General features: G+C 39.9%; 1 protein-coding gene across 2 annotated transcripts in view; it reads left to right on the forward strand.

Moving 5' to 3' along the window:
- The first annotated feature begins 229 nt into the window (after positions 1 to 229).
- The window catches only part of wtip (WT1 interacting protein), a 36,696-nt gene continuing 16,106 nt past the window's right edge, over positions 230 to 20,819 (forward strand). Inside the window, exons 1-2 of one of the 2 annotated variants that reach the window (XM_087793559.1) lie at positions 230 to 2,117; positions 8,510 to 8,611. In XM_087793559.1, the coding sequence (XP_087649685.1) occupies positions 791 to 2,117; positions 8,510 to 8,611 (1,429 nt within the window). In that variant the 5' untranslated portion in view covers positions 230 to 790. The remainder of the gene's footprint in view (positions 2,118 to 8,509; positions 8,612 to 20,819) is intronic. The other variant, XM_087793560.1, reaches the window with a different exon arrangement.

A 20,819-nucleotide genomic window follows, 5' to 3' on the forward strand; every position in this document is an offset into this window, starting at 1 on the left:
TTAAAATATATATATAATAATTATAATAATAATCAACCGTCAAATCACATGGATGTGTCGCATATTAAAGATGAAATAACGACATTAAACTCGAGGACCAGCTCAAGACTCTCCAAGCTCCAGATGCACCCGCATGCCGTATCCATCCGCGGGTGAAGCGTCTGTCCAGGTGAGGCGTGCTTTTTTTTCTCCCTGGGTAAGCGGTGGTGGTTGTTTGAGTCTGGCCGCATGAATGCAGACATCCCCTTCTCTCTCAACTCTTTCAGAGCCGGGCAGCCCCTCGCTGAGTTGGTCTCGATCATTGTTTCTCTGCAGCTTTAACCACATTCCACTGAGGCGCAGCGCATCCCCGTCCACATCCTCGCATTCCTCTGGCGCGAACGAGTCCGCCGTTTTTAAAGCAGATTCGCGCTCATACCTCGAGATTAATTCGTTGTTTTTGTTAAATTCGGGTGGGATTTGGGTCGCGTGTGAGGAGCAGTGAGTCCGGTTCGAGGGATGGCGTCTAGGTGAGTTTTTTTTTTTAAAAGAAAGATCCAACGAAAAGGGGAAATTCCTCCGCGCAGCAGCGCGCCATTGACTGTAAAAGAACCTTTTCAAGTTAACAAAAAAAACTCAAGTTGACAAACTGTCGGAACAAACTGTGTGAAAGAGTTTCTCTTTCCGCGGAGGAAGAAGAAGATGCGGCTCTGGGCGGTGGATGGTTCTCAGTAACAGAGGAAGAAAAAAGGAGGAGAAGAAGAAGAAGAAGAAGAAGGAGGTTTTGTTTTGATTTCCATGTGAAACAAACATGGACTACCAGGAGGATCTGGGACTCCGAGCGAGCACTTTGATGGAGGATCTGTCCCTGTACGACGGGATGTACAAGACCAGGAGGGATCTGGTCATCAACCCGGATTTGGACTTCTCGGAACCGAAGTCCATGAACGGCGGCTCCTCCGCGCCGCACCGGCAGCATCACACGGTGCAGAACTTCACGCCCGGGAACAAGGTCTACACGGCGGCTCCGGTGCGACCCGTCCACTGCACCCGGAACATCCCGGTGGACTACTGCGCCCCCCAGAGAGACGCGTCCTTCTCGGAGGACCCTTGTGGCACCAAGTCCGAGGTGGCTCTGCCCTGTTACACCGGCGCGTCCGAGCGGCACCGCAGGTTCTCCCTGGAGGGTCACCGGTACAGCACCGGGTCCACCTTCGAGGGAGTCCCCTTGAACAAGCCCGGGTCGGTGCCGGGCAACAGGTGCAACAGCGTGTGCATCACCGGCAGCACCACCAGCCCCAGGTCCAGTCTGGCGTCCTCCCTGGAGCAGAGCAAGCACGCCAGCCCCAGGTCCAGCGTCAGCAGCCCCAGGAGCAGCCTGGTGGTGGTCCCGGGTCTGGACCGCTTCGCCAGCCCCAGGTCCAGCTATGCGAGCACCGCCAGCGACACCAGCAAGCACTCCAGTCCCAGGACCAGCCTCAACAGCTGCGACTGCTGCAGCAAGCCCAGCAGCAGCAACCGGACCAGCGGGATCAGCATGGGGTACGACCAGAGGCACGCCAGTCCCAGGTCCAGCACCGCCAGCCAGTACTCCTTCACCACCAGCCCCAGGTCCAGCTACTCGGACTCCCGCTACGGGCCCATGGTCAGCCACGATTTCGAGGGGGGTCCCATGGCGAGCCCGCGCTCCAGCATCTGCAGCCAGGACGGGAACACCAGACAGGGGACCGGGGTGGTGGTCAGTCCCAGGTCCAGCATCTCCAGCCACAGTTCTAGAAGTTCCCGGAGCTCCAGGGGTTCCATGAGCACCTACCCGGACCTCCAGCTGCCCTCGCCGCGCTCGTCCATGCTGGGGACCGGCGTGCACGAAGACACGCTCCTGCAGGACTTCGGGGACTCCAACGGGATCCCGACCCGGCTCCATCTCCAGGAGCCCCAGACGGCACAGATGGTGGAGGTGCCCACCTTGAACTACGGCGTGGCCACCAAAGCCACGTCCTCGGCCCAGAGGTTCAAGCTGCCTTACCAGGTGACCCCGAGCCGGGAGAGCGGACCCAGCCAGGCCGAGAGGCGACTGGAGGCTCTGACTCTGGAGCTGGAGAAGGAGTTGGAGATGCACATGAAGAAGGAGTACTTTGGTAGGTACCTCGTTACGGAACTATAGTGGCAGTGAAACTGAAGTGTGTCCTGGGTTCGCATCCCATAATATCCTTCAACCTTTTGTCATCACCTTACTAGATCTTGTTGAGTGTTCCTGTATCATGATACAGGGGCTTCAATACCATATATTGTGATACTGTAGTAACAAGGATATATGTGTAGTATTGTCGAGTACTTGACTCTGGTGTTGCAGAATTTACAGACCACACACTGATTTAATTTATTTTGAAAACCAAAATATGTCCAAGCATCAGCTCTAAAAGCTGCTGGACTCACTGTATCCTCTCGTCCTCAGTCACCACCGGGGTCTTGCATTATTGAATTGTTCCTTTAGCTATGAAGGACGTAATGACTGCTGTCATCTACTGGCCGGAAGTTTAATTGCAACACAAAAATGAACAAACACAGTGAATATTTGGATGTTAAGTGTAGATTCAAAAATATATACTTTATACACACTTTAATCAAATCAATACAGTATCATAAAATAAACCTTATTGAAGTTTTTACTACCACGATAAGACGTTAGCGTCAAATAAAGAAACACAAATCAAAGCTCTGTAAATGATATGATATCATACATTGAAAAATACTTGAAAAAATCTTGCAAAAATGCAGACACTGTTTTGTCACGTTATGAGTGGAACACGGATGTAAAAATTATTTTTGGAGAAGAATCTAGATGGAGTGATTGAATAGAGCCGGTGGAGTCCGATCAGTTGCCTCTGAAAAACAAAACTGTAACGATAAATATTAACTTTATTAAAGCACAGTCCAAGTACTATTTTGGTACGGGTTACTACCTACTTGATGATGTCACATTAAGCAATCAAATTTACTTCAAAGAACTTTTGGAACTAATCAGTGCCATCAGAATATTTAATTTAACATTTGAAATGTTGATGTTTTTTGTTAAAACATGTATTTTTTAAAAGCTTTGAATATTTTTTTTATTTTTTTGGGATATAAATTGTTTGTTTATTTTAATTATTGAATCAAAAGATTTGGATATTTTCGAAATGAATTAACTTGATTGAGTTTGATATTGTAATTCAGATCATTCAAAACGTAATTTTTAAATTGAATACCTTTTTTTAAATTCAATACATATATGTTGGTATAAAAAAAGTAACATCTTAACCAGACCAATCCAATCGAGCACAGAGCCTTTCGCTCTAACTTTAAAAATTCACACAAAGCTGTAAAACTACCACAAGTTTCAAACTACCAAACTATCCGGTCGCTGCGGAATCAGCCATGTTGAATTTGATTGGTTGAACGTTGGATCGAGTAACTCGGTGCTCGTTTGGTCTTGTCTGGGGAAACGTTAAACCAACCTTTTATATATTGAATTTAAAAAGGCTAAGAATGAAAAAAAATATGGAACATTTTGAAGAACATTCCCGTAGACGCGATCGTGGACATCCTGCCGAGGAAGTCGTCGTCCACCTCGAGCCTGACAAACGTTGGTCTGTTCGACGCCGGAGCACTTGCTCATGGGCAGCTGAGGCGGCGGCAGGTGAGAGCAGGACGGATGGAGGGACGAGGACGGAGGGAGGGACGAGGACGGAGGGAGGGACGAGGATGGAGGGAGGGACGAGGACGGCAGGAGACGGTGAAGAGAAAAAAAAAAAAAGGGGAGAAAGGAAAGTGAAGAATGCGGTCGAGCTGAACAGAGACTTCTCTTGTTTCCGTAGCGACTGTGGAGAAATTGATCGCCAGGGCGAGGGGGGGGGGGGGGGTTTGGGGGGTGTCAGGTGGGGGGGTCGATGGGGGGGGCGGCAGTGGCTGCCAGTGGCCCCACGCCGGACTCTCCGCCGGCCCTTGTGTGGCCCTCTGTTTGTTGTGGTGGCATAGTAGCTGTAAATCAACAGCTGGCCCAATTGAAACAGACCCCAGACCCCCCCCCCACTACCACCACACCCCCCCCCCCCCCCCGCCAAGCCCTTCATTAACCAGCCGGTGGGGGGCCCCGGCAGCACCAGACACTTGGCACACGGTCTCGGCTGGCGGGGGCCAGACGGAGTAGGTGGGGGTCAAGTCTGATCACCTGCCCAGAATCATAATGGCAGCAGTCATGACTCACCAGCGCTCGTGGGCGACAACTGTGTGAGCCTGGATCTCCCTCCGTCCACGAGACGTGGAAGTGAATCAGTGCCATCGTCGTTGAGGGGCTTGAAGCTAGTGTTTAGAATGTTGGGAATTTTAACCCTTTTAACCATAAATTTAACCGAAGGCCTGAAAACAAATGTGTTTTTGGTATCCCTTGTGTTATCTCAGGGTCAAGGTGACCTGAAGGCCTGAAAACAAATGTGTTTGTGGTTTCCCTTGTGTTACCTCAGGGTCAAGGTGACCGGAAGGCCGTAAAACAAATATGTTTGTGGTATCCATTATGTTGTCTCTGGGTCAAGGTGACCGGAAGGCCGGAAAACAAATATGCTTGTGGTATCCATTGTGTTGTCTCATGGTCAAGGTGACCCGAAGGCGAAAAAACACATTTGTTAGTGGTATACCCTGTGTTACCTCAGGGTCAAGGTGACCCGAAGGCCCGAAAAAAATATGTTTGTGGTATCCCTTGTTTTATATCAGGGTCAAGGTGACCCGAAGGCCCGAAAACAAATGTGTTTGTGGTATCCCTTGTGTTGTCTCAGGGTCAAGGTGAACGTCCTCCCTCATCTTGACCCTGAGACAACACAAGAGTTGAATCATTATAATCCTTTTTTTGATTATAGATTTAAATTATTTCTATATTGAAATTTTTAAATGACTGAATTAAAAGATTTTAATATTTGTTATATACTTGTTTAATACACAAAGAGCTAACTATTCTCATTCCAATAATTAAACAAACTTTGTTTTTAATTAAACATTTCTTTTTAATTTGTAGACTTTTTAATTCCTTTAAATTTATTTTGTCATTTGATAGAATTTTAAATCAAATGAATGAATAAGAACTTTTCGTATAAAATGAATTAAATAACATTTTCCAAACAATTAATGAAACCTTTTTAATACATAAATTATTGAATCAAATAAGACAACAAAGACAGGAAATTCAACAATATTCTGATAGCATTTGTTTACTTTCATTGATCTGAGTTTATCTATGCAACTGTAAGACATTAGTTAAGAGAAGCTAAACTAATATAATTAAACTCACAAAACATACATAGACAATGTTTTTAGGACAAAAAAGCGCTGACTCGGTTCTGTCTTCTTCACGTCTGGACTGAACAAAGTCTAAATATTTTTCTCTCTTAGCTTCTCCTTTCATCGCATCCACAACATTTCATTGAAATCTTCTCTTTCATCTCATCCAGTGTGTTATGTGTGTGTCAGTGGTTATAAAAAGAAGTTATAAAAGTCTAGGGAAGTGGATCCAGACAGAAGACAGATTAAATATAACTAGTGTTGTTGTCGACTGAAGATACTGTCTTTCTTTCATGATGGTGAGATTCTTTTATCCACACAATCCTGCAACAACCTATTATTATCATGTAGCTTTTGGCACATTTGGTTACAGCGAAGCATCTGCAGAGTGTGCCCTTGATTCATATGATTGACAGCTTCAACATTCCTGACATACTGGATCCTGCGTTAAGTGGTCGGACGCGCACATGAAAGGACGAGGATTAAAATGTTTATGGAATGTTATCCTTCTTTCAACTCCTCGTCGTGTTTGCTCAGAGTCAAGATAGAGATGCAGATGTTTTTGGTTTCGCTCTCGTTTTGCACTTGTTCCAGGAAAACTATGTTATATAAAACGGTATAAACGGTTTTCATCTATAATCAAACAATTGACAACTATAATTAAAAAATTATGAACTGTAATATAACTAGTTTGAACTATAATTAAACAATTTTCAATTATATTTAACAATTTTCAACTTTAATCAAACCATTTTCAACAATTTTCAACTATAATCCAACAATTTTCAAATATAATCAAACAATTTTCAACTGTAATCAAACAATTTTCAACTATAATCAAACTGTTTTCAACTATAATCAAACAATTTTCAACTATAATCAAACAATTTTCAACTACAATCAAACTGTTTTCAACTATAATCAAACAATTGTCAACTATAATCAAACAATTGTCAACTATAATCAAACAATTTTCAACTGTAATCCAACAATTTTCCACTATAATCAAACCATTTTCAATTATATTTAACAATTTTCAACTATAATCAAACAATTTTTTAACTATAAACAATCAAATTAAAGGAACAATTTACAACTTTAGTGAACTATAATCCAACAATCTTCTTTATAATAAAAATTAAAAATGTAATCAAACAATTTCCAGCTTTTATCAAACTATTTCCGACTGAAATCTAACCATTTTTTAAATATAATAAAAACAAATTCAACTAAAATAATAAAAAATAATAAAATTTTTCACTGAAATCAAATTAGTTTGATCAAAGATTCTTGAAACTGATCATTGTTTCTGCCTCTCATACATCATTTGATCATATATGTCATACGATCCTTCAACGAAGACAAACCAAGAGTTTCTCCGTCTGCGTCTGGATTATTGAAGTGTGCAGGAATGCATGTGTATGAAGAAATATTGTCATTTCAACCACAGAGAGTCACAACATCCTGTCCTCGCCCTCTGTTGGCTCACATCAGGGATTCAACATCCTGTTTTTAACAAACATCACATCCATATTCACAACAGACACTAATGTTGACCAGAGACCTTCCTCAGTCCGCCTGGACAGAAGTCACATCTCCCTCTGGATTGAAGAGAAACTATTTTAGATAACAAAAAATATTTTGAAAAATACTTAAATTTAGTTATGTGTATCCGATACCAATTTTCAACTATAATCAAACACTTTTCAACTTCAATCAAACAATTTTCAAAAGTAATCAATCAATTTTCAACTATAATCAAACAATTTTAAGCTATAATCAATCAATTTTCAACTATAATCAAACAATTTTCAACTTTAATCAATCAATTTTCAACTATAATCAAACAATTTTAAACTATAATCAAACTATTTTCATCTATAATCAAACAATTTTCAACTATAATCAAACTATTTTCAACTATAATCAAACTATTTTCAATTATATTTAACAATTTTTCAACTATAATCCAACAATTTTCAACTATAATCAATCAATTTTCAGCTATAATCAAACAAATTATAATTATAATCAAACAATTTTAAACTATAATCAAACAATTTTCAACTATAATCAAACAATTTTCGACTGTAATCAAACGATTTTCAATTATATTTAACAATTTTTCAACTATAATCCAACAATTTTCAACTGTAATCATACGATTTTCTACTATAATCAAACAATTTTAAACTATAATCAATCAATTTTCAACTATAATCAAACAATTTTCAACTTTAATCAATCAATTTTCAACTATAATCAAACAATTTTCAACTATAATCAAACAATTTTCAACTATAATCAAACAATTTTCAATTATATTTAACAATTTTTCAACTATAATCCAACAATTTTCAACTGTAATCATACGATTTTCTACTATAATCAAACAATTTTCAACTGTAATCAAACAATTTTCAACTATAATCCAACAATTTTCAACTGTAATCAAACAATTTTCAACTTCAATCCAACAATTTTCAACTGTAATCAAACAATTTTAAACTATAATCAAACAATTTTCAACTGTAATCAAACAATTTTCTACTATAATCAAACAATTTTCAACTATAATCAAACAATTTTCAACTATAATCCAACAATTTTCAACTGTAATCAAACAATTTTCAACTATAATCCAACAATTTTCAACTATAATCCAACAATTTTCAACTTTAATCCAACAATTTTCAACTATAATCAAACAATTTTCAACTATAATCCAACAATTTTCAACTATAATCCAACAATTTTCAACTGTTATCAAACAGTTTTCAACTAGAGTTACTGTAAACTCTTCTTCTTAGTTTGCGTTGTCGTCTTCTCTGTTGGGATCTCGTAAGATCTCGTGTCCTGTAGGCGTCGTGACCCTGGACTCACCCCGTCCAGGCTTCGACCCAACACTCCCAGTGGAATGTGACCCCGGTGGAGGTCTTGTGCTTGACCTCGACCCCGCGTGTCATTCACCTTCTCAGACTCAAACAATCTTTACATTTACATTCTGTGTGAGGACACATTACCTCTGCCAAGGAGGTCACGTGATCACCTGCATGTATCTTATACTTCAGTAACTGATGCCTTGAGTTGTTTCTGTGCTGGATTACCATCTGGATCCACAAACCTTTTGAAGGATGCGTCACTCTGTTATTACCGTTTGTCTTGTGCTATAGTTGTTGTTTTTAAATAAACTGACTAACCAGAGCTGTGTGTGCGACAGGGATCTGCGTCAAGTGCGGTAAAGGAGTCTACGGCGCCAGTCAAGCCTGCCAGGCCATGGGGAACCTGTACCACACCAACTGCTTCACCTGCTGCTCCTGTGGTGAGTCTGTCCACCTGTTGTTGGGTTCACTGGATGAACCAGGTGTTCTCTGAGGGCCACATGTAGTCTTTGTGTCGAACTACAAAAGACATCAAGTGAATTCCTGCAGTTTAATTTACACTTTTTCGCATTCATTGCCCTTTAAAAATGTTTTTCTAAAGTTGGTCCAGATTTTTACTGAAAATTAATTAATTATTTAAAATGTTTTTTTCTGAAGTTCTGCAGTTTTCATTTTAATTTTGTTAATTTTATTTGGATTTTATTTATTTATTCTATTTATTCGTCCTTTCAAAGCATTGGTTGCCCTTAAAATAAATGAATTTATTACATCTTTAATACTACAAATAATATTTATAGTTTAGTTTATATTTTTGGAATGTTTTTTACATTTAAAATAACATTTAACCTTTGTGTTGGCTCAGGGTCAGGATGACCCGGTGGCACGAAAACAAATGGGTTTGTGGTATCCCTTGTGTTTTCTCCAGGTCAAGGTGACCCAGAGGTCGTTTACCTTGACCCGGAGAAAACACAAGGTTTACAATAATCATATTTACATATTTTATTTAAAGTTAGTTTCTTACTAATACTCGTAATAAATTAATTATAAAAGTAATCAAGTGTTTCTTCAGTTTTATTTTGTTAACATTTTTTGGATTCGATATTATTTCTTCTATTAATATGTACTTTTTTTTAAACATTTATTTCCCTCTTAAGTGGTTTAAATGAATCACTTTCATTATTTTATTACTTATACTGATACCTAATGAATGATATATGAAGTAATAGTTTAAAAAAAATGTTTTGGTTTTAATATTATTTATTCTATTAATTTGTTGCTTCTGAAGTTTCATTTTGTTAATATTTGTTTTACTATACATTTTTTTTCTATTTCTTTTCACCAGCGTTTATTTGCCTTTAAAATTAAAAAATATTTGACAATTGCATATTTTATCTATAGTTAATTATTTATAGTTTATTATACTTCGTTTATTATTTATTATAAATGCAGTAATAATTAAAGTGATCATGTGGAGTCATAAAGTTGTATTTTGTCAATTTTAATTTTAGACTTAATTACATTTTTGTTTGTTTCTTTTTCTTTATTTTTTTATAAAAATGTATGCTCTGTAAAATTATTTTAAATACATCTATATTATGTGTATATTTGATAGATGGATGGACGGATAAACTTATATAACTTATAGTTAATCATGATTTAAGATAGAAATTATTGTAATAACATCAATACATTTTATATATTTAAGTGAATTACCCAGAGTTCCACATGAGAAGCTGCAGTTATAAAACATATTTTTATTCATTAGTTAATTAGGATTTGAGATGAAGAGTTGAAACCTTCTCTGAGAAGTCACTGGTCGAGAGGTTTTTTTCGAGCAGTTTGAGAGACATTAAGACACAAAAATGTTCTTTTGCCTCAAACATGTTTCGTCCCGTAATGTTCTGGCAACACTTGCGTGTGTGTGTGTGTGTGTGTGTGTGTGTGTGTGTGTGTGTGTGTGTGTGTGTGTGTGTGTGTGTGTGTGTGTGTGTGTGTGTGTGTGTGTGTGTGTGTGTGTGTGTGTGTGTGTGTGTGTGTGTGTGTGTGGTGGTTCTGCCCGTCATACAACTCCCTCGCTCCTCTCCTGTTTCCCGGGAAAACAAGAGGAAGATGTCGGGAAAAGCTTTTCTCTCCAGGTTTGCTTCCATTGAGCGGCGAACACTGATCCTGCGCCTCCAGCTCTGAAGCTGCGTATAATTGACATGTAACCAGAGACGCTCACTTCCCCGTTGATTGTGTCGCTGGAGAAAGAGACGCTCATGCTCGTGTCCTGTTGCCAAAGATGTGCTGAGAGAAAAATATCTACTGACCTGGTTCTGACAAGTTGATCTGAGAGTAGATAGAAGACATTTGCATGAATAGCAACTTTTTCTGGTTATTGTTAGAAAACTTAAAAAGTGTTTTGATGAACAAAAACTTTGAATATATATAAATATAAATCCTTTTATATGTATTTTAGATAAACACTTTTTTTCACAAGTTTTTGTTGATGAATTTAAACTTTTACAACTTCTTTAAGGACATACATCAATAATTATTTCATGCATATAAACTTTGATATAGATTTTTATTAATAGAAATGTTAATTATTTAAATATATTTTTGATTTTTAAATGATTTTTTCTCAACATTTCTTATATGAAAAGAACATTTTATAAGTATTCTTATCACAAAAAGAAACATTTTATGAACCAAACATTTTTAATTACAGTGGTATGAAAAAGTTTGGGCACCCCTGTACATTTTCATGATTTTCGTTTATAAATCACTGGTTGTTTGGATAAAAAAAATCCAGTTAAATATATCTTATAGGAAACAAACACAGTGATATTTGAGAAGTGAAATAAAGTTTATATGATTTAAAGAAAGTGTGCAAGAATTGTTTAAACAAAATTAGGCATGTGCAAAAATGTAGGCATCACAAAAGAAAAATTATTCAATATTTTGTGCATCCTCCTTCTTCAGAAATAACAGCCTCTAAATGCTTCCTATAGCTTCCAATTAGGCTCTGGATTCTGGTGGAAGGTATTTTGGACCATTCTTCTTTACAGATCCTCTCCAGTTCAGTCAAGTTTGATGGTTTCCGAGCATGGACCGCCAGCTTTAAATCACACCATAAATTTTCAATAATATTCAGGTCTGGGGACTGAGATCATTCCAGAACGTTATACTTGTTCCTCTGCATGAACGCCTTAGTCGATTTTGAGCAGTGTTTAGGATCATTGTCTTGTTGAAAGATCCAGCCCCGGCGCAACTTCAACTTTGTTACTGATTCCTGGACATTGTTCTCCAGAATCTGCTGATATTGAGAGGAATCCATGCGCCCCTCAACTTTAACAAGATTCCCCGTCCCTGCACTGGCCACACAGCCCCACAGCATGATGGAACCACCACCAATTTTTACTTTAGGCAGCAAGTTATTTTCTTGGAATGCTGTGTTCTTTTTCTGCCATGCATAACGCCTCTGGTTATGCCCAAATAACTCTATTTTAGTTTCATCAGTCCACAGCACCTTATTCCAAAATGAAGCTGGCTTATCCAAATGTGCTTTAGCGTACCTCAAGCGACCCTGTTTGTGGCGTGTGCAGAGAAAAGGCTTTTTCCGCATTACTCTTCCATAAAGCATTTCCTTGTGTAAAGTGTGCTGAATAGCTGAACGATGCAAAGTGACACCATCTGCAGCAAGTTGATGTTGCAGGTTTTTAGAGCTGGTCTGTGGGTCGACTGTGACTGTTCTCACCATCCTGCGCCTCTGTTTATCTGAGATTTTCCTTGGTCTGCCACTCCGGGCCTTAACTAGAATTGTGCCTGTGGTCTTCCATTTCCTCACAATGTTCCTCACAGTTGAAACTGAGATCTTAAATCTCTGAGATAGCTTTCTATATCCTTCCCCTAAATCATTGTTTTCAGGTCATTTGAGAGTTGTTTTGAGGCTCCCATGTTGCCACTCTTCATAGAAGAAGCAAAGAGGAGAAACACTTACAATTGTCCTCCTTAAATACCCTTTCTCATGATTGGACTCACCTATGTATGGAGGTCAAAGGGCACTGAGGTTACCAAACCAATTTTGAGTTCCAATAATTAGTGCTAAAGGTATTAAAATCAATAAGATATAAGGATGCCTACATTTATGCACATGCCTTATTTTGTTTGTATAATTCTTGCACACTTTCTATAAATCATATAAACTTTATTTCACTTCTCAAATATCCCTGTGTTTTTCTCTCCTATAAGATATATTTAACTGGAATTTTTTATCCAAACAACCAATGATTTATAAAGGAAAATCATGAAAATGTACAGGGGTGCCCAAACTTTTTCATACCACTGTAGTTTATATAAAATAGTATGAATCTTTGGACTTCATTCATTTATACATCAAGACTTACACGTGTTTACCAAAACAAACATGCTCTGAAGTTAATCTAAGTCTCTGTCTGACAGCAGTTGCTCTAATCCTGATAATATTTGCTGGGATTATGTGTAAACCGGACCTGATTCTCTGCTCATTCCCTTAATCTGATTTGGTTTTAATGCTGCGGTAAAAGCAGCAGATTATTTACAACAGAGTATAAAAATAGACTCAAGGATCAGCGGTCAGTAACGGTGTGAGACTCTCTGAGGAGTTTATTGTTTATGGCAGAAATCATGTCCGCGATGAGTCCACAAGTCATTCTTAACTCCCCGAGTACTTGAGATGGTTTAGTGCTCATGTAAACGCTGCGCTGCATCGTTTGACCTCGTGTGAATGTTTTCTCTGAGAAGTTTGGTTTGAAAGTGGCTGCACTTGTCATAACACGGGCGTCTGATTTATCGCGAGTCGCTATTTTGTCGAGCGATTCCTCAGCGTTGGTCCTGGTGCTGGTCTGGAGCTCTTGAGCAAGCCAGAGTTTGCCCTGGGCTTTGTTTAAGCGTGCATAATTGAACCCTCCTCTTGGCTCACTCCCATGGTTGCACCCTTTTTACTGAAATGGCCAAGAATGCAAACTACCCTCCTCCACTTCAGCAGGCCTTTCCTGGAGGACCTTATTCAGACCTCAGTCAGACCTCTTTCAGTCCTTAGTCAGACCTCAGTCAGACCTCAGTCAGTCAGACCTCAGTCAGTCTTCAGTTAGACCTCAGTCAGTAATGAGTCAGACCTAAGTCAGTCCTCAGTCAGACATCAGTCAATCCTCAGTCAGTCTTCAGTTAGACCTCAGTCAGACCTTATTCAGACCTCAGTCAGACCTCAGTCAGTCAGACCTCAGTCAGTCAGACCTCAGTCAGTCTTCAGTTAGACCTCAGTCAGTAATGAGTCAGACCTACGTCAGTCCTCAGTCAGTCCTCAGTCAGACCTAAGTCAGACCTCAGTCAGTCCTCAGTCAGACCTCAGTCAGACCTCAGTCAGTCCTCAGTCATTCCTCAGTCAGTCCTCAGTCAGACCTTAGTCAGTCTTCAGTTAGACCTCAGTCAGTAACGAGTCAGACCTAAGTCAGTCCTCAGTCAGTCCTCAGTCAGACCTCAGTCAGTCTTCAGTTAGACCTCAGTCAGACCTTATTCAGACCTCAGTCAGTCCTCATTCATTCCTCAGTCAGTCCTCAGTCAGACCTTAGTCAGTCTTCAGTTAGACCTCAGTCAGTAATGAGTCAGACCTAAGTCAGTCCTCAGTCAGTCCTAAGTCAGACCTCAGTCAGTCCTCAGTCAGACCTCAGTCAGACCTCAGTCAGTCTTCAGTTAGACCTCAGTCAGACCTTATTCAGACCTCAGTCAGTCCTCTGTCATTCCTCAGTCAGTCCTCAGTCAGACCTTAGTCAGTCTTCAGTTAGACCTCAGTCAGTCCTTAGTCAATCCTCAGTCAGACCTCAGTCAGTCCCCAGTCAGTCATCAGTCAGTCCTCAGTCAGACCTCAGGCAGACCTTAGTCAGACCTAAGTCAGTCTTCAGACAGTCTTCAGACAGACCTCAGTCAGACCTAAGTCAGACCTTAGTCAGACCTTAGTCAGTCTTCAGTTAGACCTCAGTCAGTCCCAAGTCAGTCCTCAGTTAGTCCTCAGTCAGACCTCAGTCAGTCTTCAGTCAGACCTAAGTCAGACCTAAGTCGGTCTTCAGTCAGACCTCAGTCAGACCTCAGTCAGTCTTCAGTTAGACCTCAGTCAGACCTTATTCAGACCTCAGTCAGTCCTCAGTCAGACCTCAGTCAGTCTTCAGTTAGACCTCAGTCAGACCTCAGTCAGTCTTCAGTCAGTCCTCAGTCAGTCTTCAGTCAGTCCTCAGTCAGTCTTCAGTTAGACCTCAGTCAGACCTTAGTCAGTCTTCAGTCAGTCCTCAGTCAGTCTTCAGTCAGTCCTCAGTCAGACCTCTCAGTCAGACCTCAGTCAGTCCTCAGTCAGACGTCAGTCAGTCCTCAGTCAGTCCTCAGTCAGTCCTAAGTCAGACCTAAGTCAGTCTTCAGTCAGACCTCAGTCAGACCTCAGTCAGACCTCAGTCAGTCTTCAGTCAGTCTTCAGACAGACCTCAGTCAGACCTAAGTCAGACCTTAGTCAGACCTCAGTCAGTCTTCAGTTAGACCTCAGTCAGTAATGAGTCAGACCTAAGTCAGTCCTCAGTCAGTCCTCAGTCAGACCTAAGTCAGACCTCAGTCAGTCCTCAGTCAGACCTCAGTCAGACCTCAGTCAGTCATCAGTTAGACCTCAGTCAGACATTATTCAGACCTCAGTCAGTCCTCAGTCATCCCTCACTCAGTCCTCAGTCAGACCTTAGTCAGTCTTCAGTTAGACCTCAGTCAGACCTCAGTCAGACCTCAGTCAGTCTTCAGTTAGACCTCAGTCAGTAATGAGTCAGACCTAAGTCAGTCCTCAGTCAGTCCTCAGTCAGTCTTCAGTTAGACCTCAGTCAGACCTTATTCAGACCTCAGTCAGTCCTCAGTCATTCCTCAGTCAGACCTTAGCCAGTCTTCAGTTAGACCTCAGTCAGTCCTTAGTCAATCCTCAGTCAGACCTCAGTCAGTTCTGAGTCAGTCATCAGTCAGTCCTCAGTCAGACCTCAGTCAGTCTTCAGTTAGACCTCAGTCAGACCTCAGTCAGTCTTCAGTCAGTCCTCAGTCAGTCTTCAGTCAGTCCTCAGTCAGTCTTCAGTTAGACCTCAGTCAGACCTTAGTCAGTCCTCAGTCAGTCTTCAGTCAGTCCTCAGTCAGTCCTCAGTCAGTCATCAGTCAGACCTCTCAGTCAGACCTCAGTCAGTCCTCAGTCAGACCTCAGTCAGACTTCAGTCAGACCTCAGTCAGACCTCAGTCAGACCTCAGTCAGACCTCAGTCAGACCTCAGTCAGTCTTCAGTCAGTCTTCAGTCAGTCCTCAGTCAGTCTTCAGTCAGTCCTCAGTCAGTCTTCAGTTAGACCTCAGTCAGACCTTAGTCGGTCTTCAGTCAGTCCTCAGTCAGACCTCAGTCAGACCTCAGTCAGACCTCAGTCAGACCTCAGTCAGTCTTCAGTCAGTCTTCAGTCAGACCTCAGTCAGACCTCAGTCAGACCTCAGTCAGACCTCAGTCAGTCTTCAGTCAGTCTTCAGACAGACCTCAGTCAGACCTAAGTCAGACCTTAGTCAGACCTCAGTCAGTCTTCAGTTAGACCTCAGTCAGTCCTCAGACAGACCTCAGTCAGACCTCAGTCAGACCTCAGTCAGTCTTCGGTCAGTCTTCAGACAGACCTCAGTCAGACCTAAGTCAGACCTTAGTCAGACCTCAGTCAGTCTTCAGTTAGTCCTCAGTCAGTCCTCAGACAGTCGTCAGTCAGACCTCAGTCAGACCTCAGTCAGACCTCAGTCAGTCGTCAGTCAGTCTTCAGTCAGTCTTCAGTCGGTCTTCAGTCAGACCTCAGTCAGTCTTCAGTCAGTCCTTTTAGTCAGTCCTCAGTCAGGCCAAAGTGTACCAGGACCGGCTGTTTAGACTTAATCTGACTGAGGTCCAAAAACCTGCTTCAGCAACACATGGATTTCAAACATTCACACATTCCTGTTTTTGTCACCCCAACACAAAACACTGTGTGGGGGTTGTGGGTTGAGATGCTGCGTATGTGTTTGAGTTCATGTGTGTGTTTGTGGTGTATGAGTGTTTTTCAGTTCCTGTGTTGGGGTGGGATTTCTTAGTTGTTTGTTTTGTGTTTATCTTTGTGTGTTTAGGTAGTTTTTTTTGTATGCCAGTTTTTGAGTCAGGTTGTTTCTGTTTCTATGTGTCGGGGGTGTGTATTTGCGTTTCTGTGTGTTGGGGTGGTTTTTATGTATTTGTGTTTCTGTGTTTTGGGGTGACTTGTATGTGTTTGTGTTTATCTGTGTTGGGGTGGTGTGTCTATATATTCGTGTTTCTGTGTCTCGGGGTGGTTTGTATCTATTTGTGCTTCTGTGTGTTGAGGTGGTTTGTATGTGTTTGTGTCTGTTGGGATGGTGTGTATATATTTATGTTTCTGTCTGTTGGGATGGTGTGTATATATTTGTGTTTCTGTCTGTTGGGATGGTGTGTATATATTTATGTTTCTGTCTGTTGGGATGGTGTGTATATATTTATGTTTCTGTCTGTTGGGATGGTGTGTATATATTTGTGTTTCTGTCTGTTGGGATGGTGTGTATATATTTATGTTTCTGTCTGTTGGGATGGTGTGTATATATTTGTGTTTCTGTCTGTTGGGATGGTGTGTATATATTTGTGTTTGTGTCTGTTGGGATGATGTGTATATATATTTTTTATGTTTCTGTCTGTTGGGATGGTGTGTATATATTTGTGTTTCTGTCTGTTGGGATGGTGTGTATATATTTATGTTTCTGTCTGTTGGGATGGTGTGTATATATTTATGTTTCTGTCTGTTGGGATGGTGTGTATATATGTGGGTGTTTGGGTGGTGTGTATAATTTCTGTTTCTGTATGCTGGGATGGTGTGTATATATTTATGTTTCTGTCTGTTGGGATGGTGTGTATATATGTGGGTGTTTGGGTGGTGTGTATAATTTCTGTTTCTGTCTGTTGGGATGGTGTGTATATATTTATGTTTCTGTCTGTTGGGATGGTGTGTATATATGTGGGTGTTTGGGTGGTGTGTATAATTTCTGTTTCTGTATGCTGGGATGGTGTGTATATATTTATGTTTCTGTCTGTTGGGATGGTGTGTATATATGTGGGTGTTTGGGTGGTGTGTATAATTTCTGTTTCTGTATGCTGGGATGGTGTGTATATATTTATGTTTCTGTCTGTTGGGATGGTGTGTATATATTTATGTTTCTGTCTGTTGGGATGGTGTGTATATATTTGTGTTTCTGTCTGTTGGGATGGTGTGTATATATTTATGTTTCTGTCTGTTGGGATGGTGTGTATATATTTATGTTTCTGTCTGTTGGGATGGTGTGTATATATTTGTGTTTCTGTCTGTTGGGATGGTGTGTATATATTTGGGTGTTTGGGTGGTGTGTATAATTTCTGTTTCTGTATGCTGGGATGGTGTGTATATATTTGTGTTTATGTGTCTTGAAGTGGTGTATATGTATTTTATGCTTCTGTGTCTGGGGGTGGTGTTTACTTATTAATGTTTCTGTGTTTTAGGGTGGTGTGTATGTATTTGGGTTTCTGTGTTCTAGGGTGGTGTGAATATATTTGTGTTTCTGTCTGTTGGGGTGGTGTGTATATATTTGTGTTTCTCTCTGTTGGGGTGGTGTGTATATATTTGTGTTACTGTGTGTTTGGATGGTGTGTATATATTTGTGTTTCTCTCTGTTGGGGTGGTGTGTATATATTTGTGTTTCTCTCTGTTGGGGTGGTGTGTATATATTTGTGTTTCTCTCTGTTGGGGTGGTGTGTATATATTTGTGTTACTGTGTGTTTGGATGGTGTGTATATATTTGTGTTACTGTGTGTTAGGGTGGTGTGTACAGTATATATATGTGTTACTGTGTGTTGGGGTGATGTGTATATATTTGTGTTACTGTGTGTTGGAGTGGTGTGTATGTATTTGTGTTACTGTGTGTTGGGATGGTGTGTATATATTTGTGTTTCTCTCTGTTGGGGTGATGTGTATATATTTGTGTTTCTCTCTGTTGGGATGGTGTATATATATTTGTGTTACTGTGTGTTTGGATGGTGTGTATATATTTGTGTTTCTCTCTGTTGGTGTGGTGTGTATATATTTGTGTTACTGTGTGTTAGGGTGGTGTGTATATATTTGTGTTTCTCTCTGTTGGGGTATATATTTGTGTTCATTGTAAATTTAACCACCATTTTTTATCTTCCACCTACACAAACTCACAGGAGTGAACTCGCCTGAACTTAAAACTAGAAGATACAAAAAATACAATTTTGCAACTGTTAAATACATATTACCCAGAATCCAACTGTGTGTTGGACCAGAGTAAACAAGTTCTGATACGTGGACCAGACCTATGGAGGGTTGTTGTGGAGGTTTATCTTGTGTCGCCGTGACTCACACTCTTGACCCACACAGAGGTCCGGTCTCTGGTCATGTTGAGCATCTGTGGCTCTTGGAGAGACGCTCGTTCATCTGCTGAGAATGTTGCGTCTCCTCCTGCAGAAGTTCCAGAAAACCACATCAAAGTCGATGATCTGGTGAGATTACGCTTCCGTTCCCGGAACAAACCTCTAAGAGAACATTTGCATTCAGTTACGTTTCGTTATCAGGCATCAAAGGTCGTCCGGTTCAATCAGCAGGACCTTCACAAATATAGTTTGTACGTTTGACGTTGTAAATATACTTTTATATTTATTTAACAGAATAAAAGGTCAACAGAAAAATATATTTAAAACATATATTATAAAAGCTAATGTTAAAAAAGGACATTTAAAAAAATATCAGCTGAAAGAAAAAACAATATATAATTTTCATTTATTTTTTTACACCAGTAATTTAAATTCAACTAAATTAAATAAGTATTAAAAGTATATTGTGTCATCAAAAATAATATGGTTATTAAAACAATTTCAATAAAAAAAATTAAAACAAAAATAAATCTATTTAAATTAAAGAAAGGGGAAGTTAAGTTTTTTTCTACAAGGTAAATAAAAATGTTTATTTAACCAAGAATAAATGTACAACAATGCTAATGCTAATGCTAAGAGCCAATATAAAAAAACAATCTTTTAATTCTATCGAAACTAGTGTCTAGTGTCGGCAAGAATCTGACGATACGATACGTATCACGATACAGCGATTGCGATACTGTAGGAACAAGTATATATTTGTAGTACCTTGAGTACTTGACTCTGGTGTTGCAGAATTTACAGACCACATGACTCTTGACGAAGTCGTAACTGATTTCATTTGTTTTAAAATATGTCCAGCTTTAAAAGCTGCTGGAGTCGACTGTATCCTCTCATCCCCAGTCATTGCTGGGATTTTGCGGGATGTTCCTTAATCTGGAGCATGTGTTGACTCCTGCCATCTAGAGGCTGGATGTTTAATTTCAACACAAAACACTGGTCTGATGTGTGTTTGTATCATAAGTATCTGTACTACCTTCATGTGTTCTTGTTAAACGTGTGATAGTCATGAGATCAGATCAGGCCTGACAGGACGACTGCGCAACTAGTGATGAAACTTGTCCCTCTTGAGAGATACTGAAGTTGATTAGATAAGACACTTCTTGTTTTCTACCCTCCGACTTCTACTGCGACCATCGGACCAGAAACTCTCCTCCAGTTTTAAAAATACATTCGGACATTCCTTGTGGCGAGCGCATTCACCGCATCTGTGCAGAGTTCAAAAGTCTGAGCTCGGAGGAGGGGGAACGACAACACAGAGACCCACTAATGGCTTCCGATAAAACGTAGAAATAAAGCTCGTCACGACACGCAGAAGCTGAAAGACTAAATGGAGACGAAAACCACGTTTTGTTCAGAGCGACTTGCATGTGGTGGACGGTTGGTTTGTTCTGCTGCGTGAAGACGTGATGGTGAGTGACATGATGAAATAATTGCAGACATCGCTGAGTATTTACTGCCGCAATCAACTTTGAAGTTCTTGTTTTTTTTAAACTTCTCTTTTTTTCTGTGTCGTAACTCGAGGGTAAAGAGGAAGTTGGTTTTGGGAAAAGTGAAGTCAATGATGGGTACATGCGTTAAAACCGTTTGAATCAGGAAGTTGAGATCAGAACATTTCAACTGTTGACCCTTTGTGTATTTTTGTTGAAATGTTTTAAGCATTTTGGATTATTTTTTCAATAATTAAATTCAATAATTTCTATATTTAAAGGTAGCATTCATTTTTGAATAGTAGTTGATTGTAAAAATGTGAACATTTTCTAAATGAATGCATTTTTTTTTTACACATCAAGTTTTATTCTCTTATTCCAATAATTCAAAAATAAACGATTAGAATACAACAATTTTCAAATCATAGCTATTTGAATTCAACATACAAATGTTGGTATAGTTGAGCCAACAGACAGTACCAGACGAGCACCGAGCTACTTGATCAAACTTTCAGCCAATCACGCGACGCATAGGCGATCACATGATAACATAGAAGCATCAAGTAGCTCAGTGTGTGACACATTTATGAATTGATTATGCAAGTGAGTGAATTGTTTTTTTGTTTTTTTTTTTTAATAAAAAATCTCAACATTTGAAATTTTTAAGTACGACTATTCAATGTTTCTGATGATTAATTTATTTATTTAACA

This window comes from Callionymus lyra, chromosome 6, assembly GCF_982586985.1.
Source record: "Callionymus lyra chromosome 6, fCalLyr1.hap1.1, whole genome shotgun sequence".
Classification (NCBI taxonomy): Eukaryota; Metazoa; Chordata; class Actinopteri; order Syngnathiformes; family Callionymidae; genus Callionymus; species Callionymus lyra.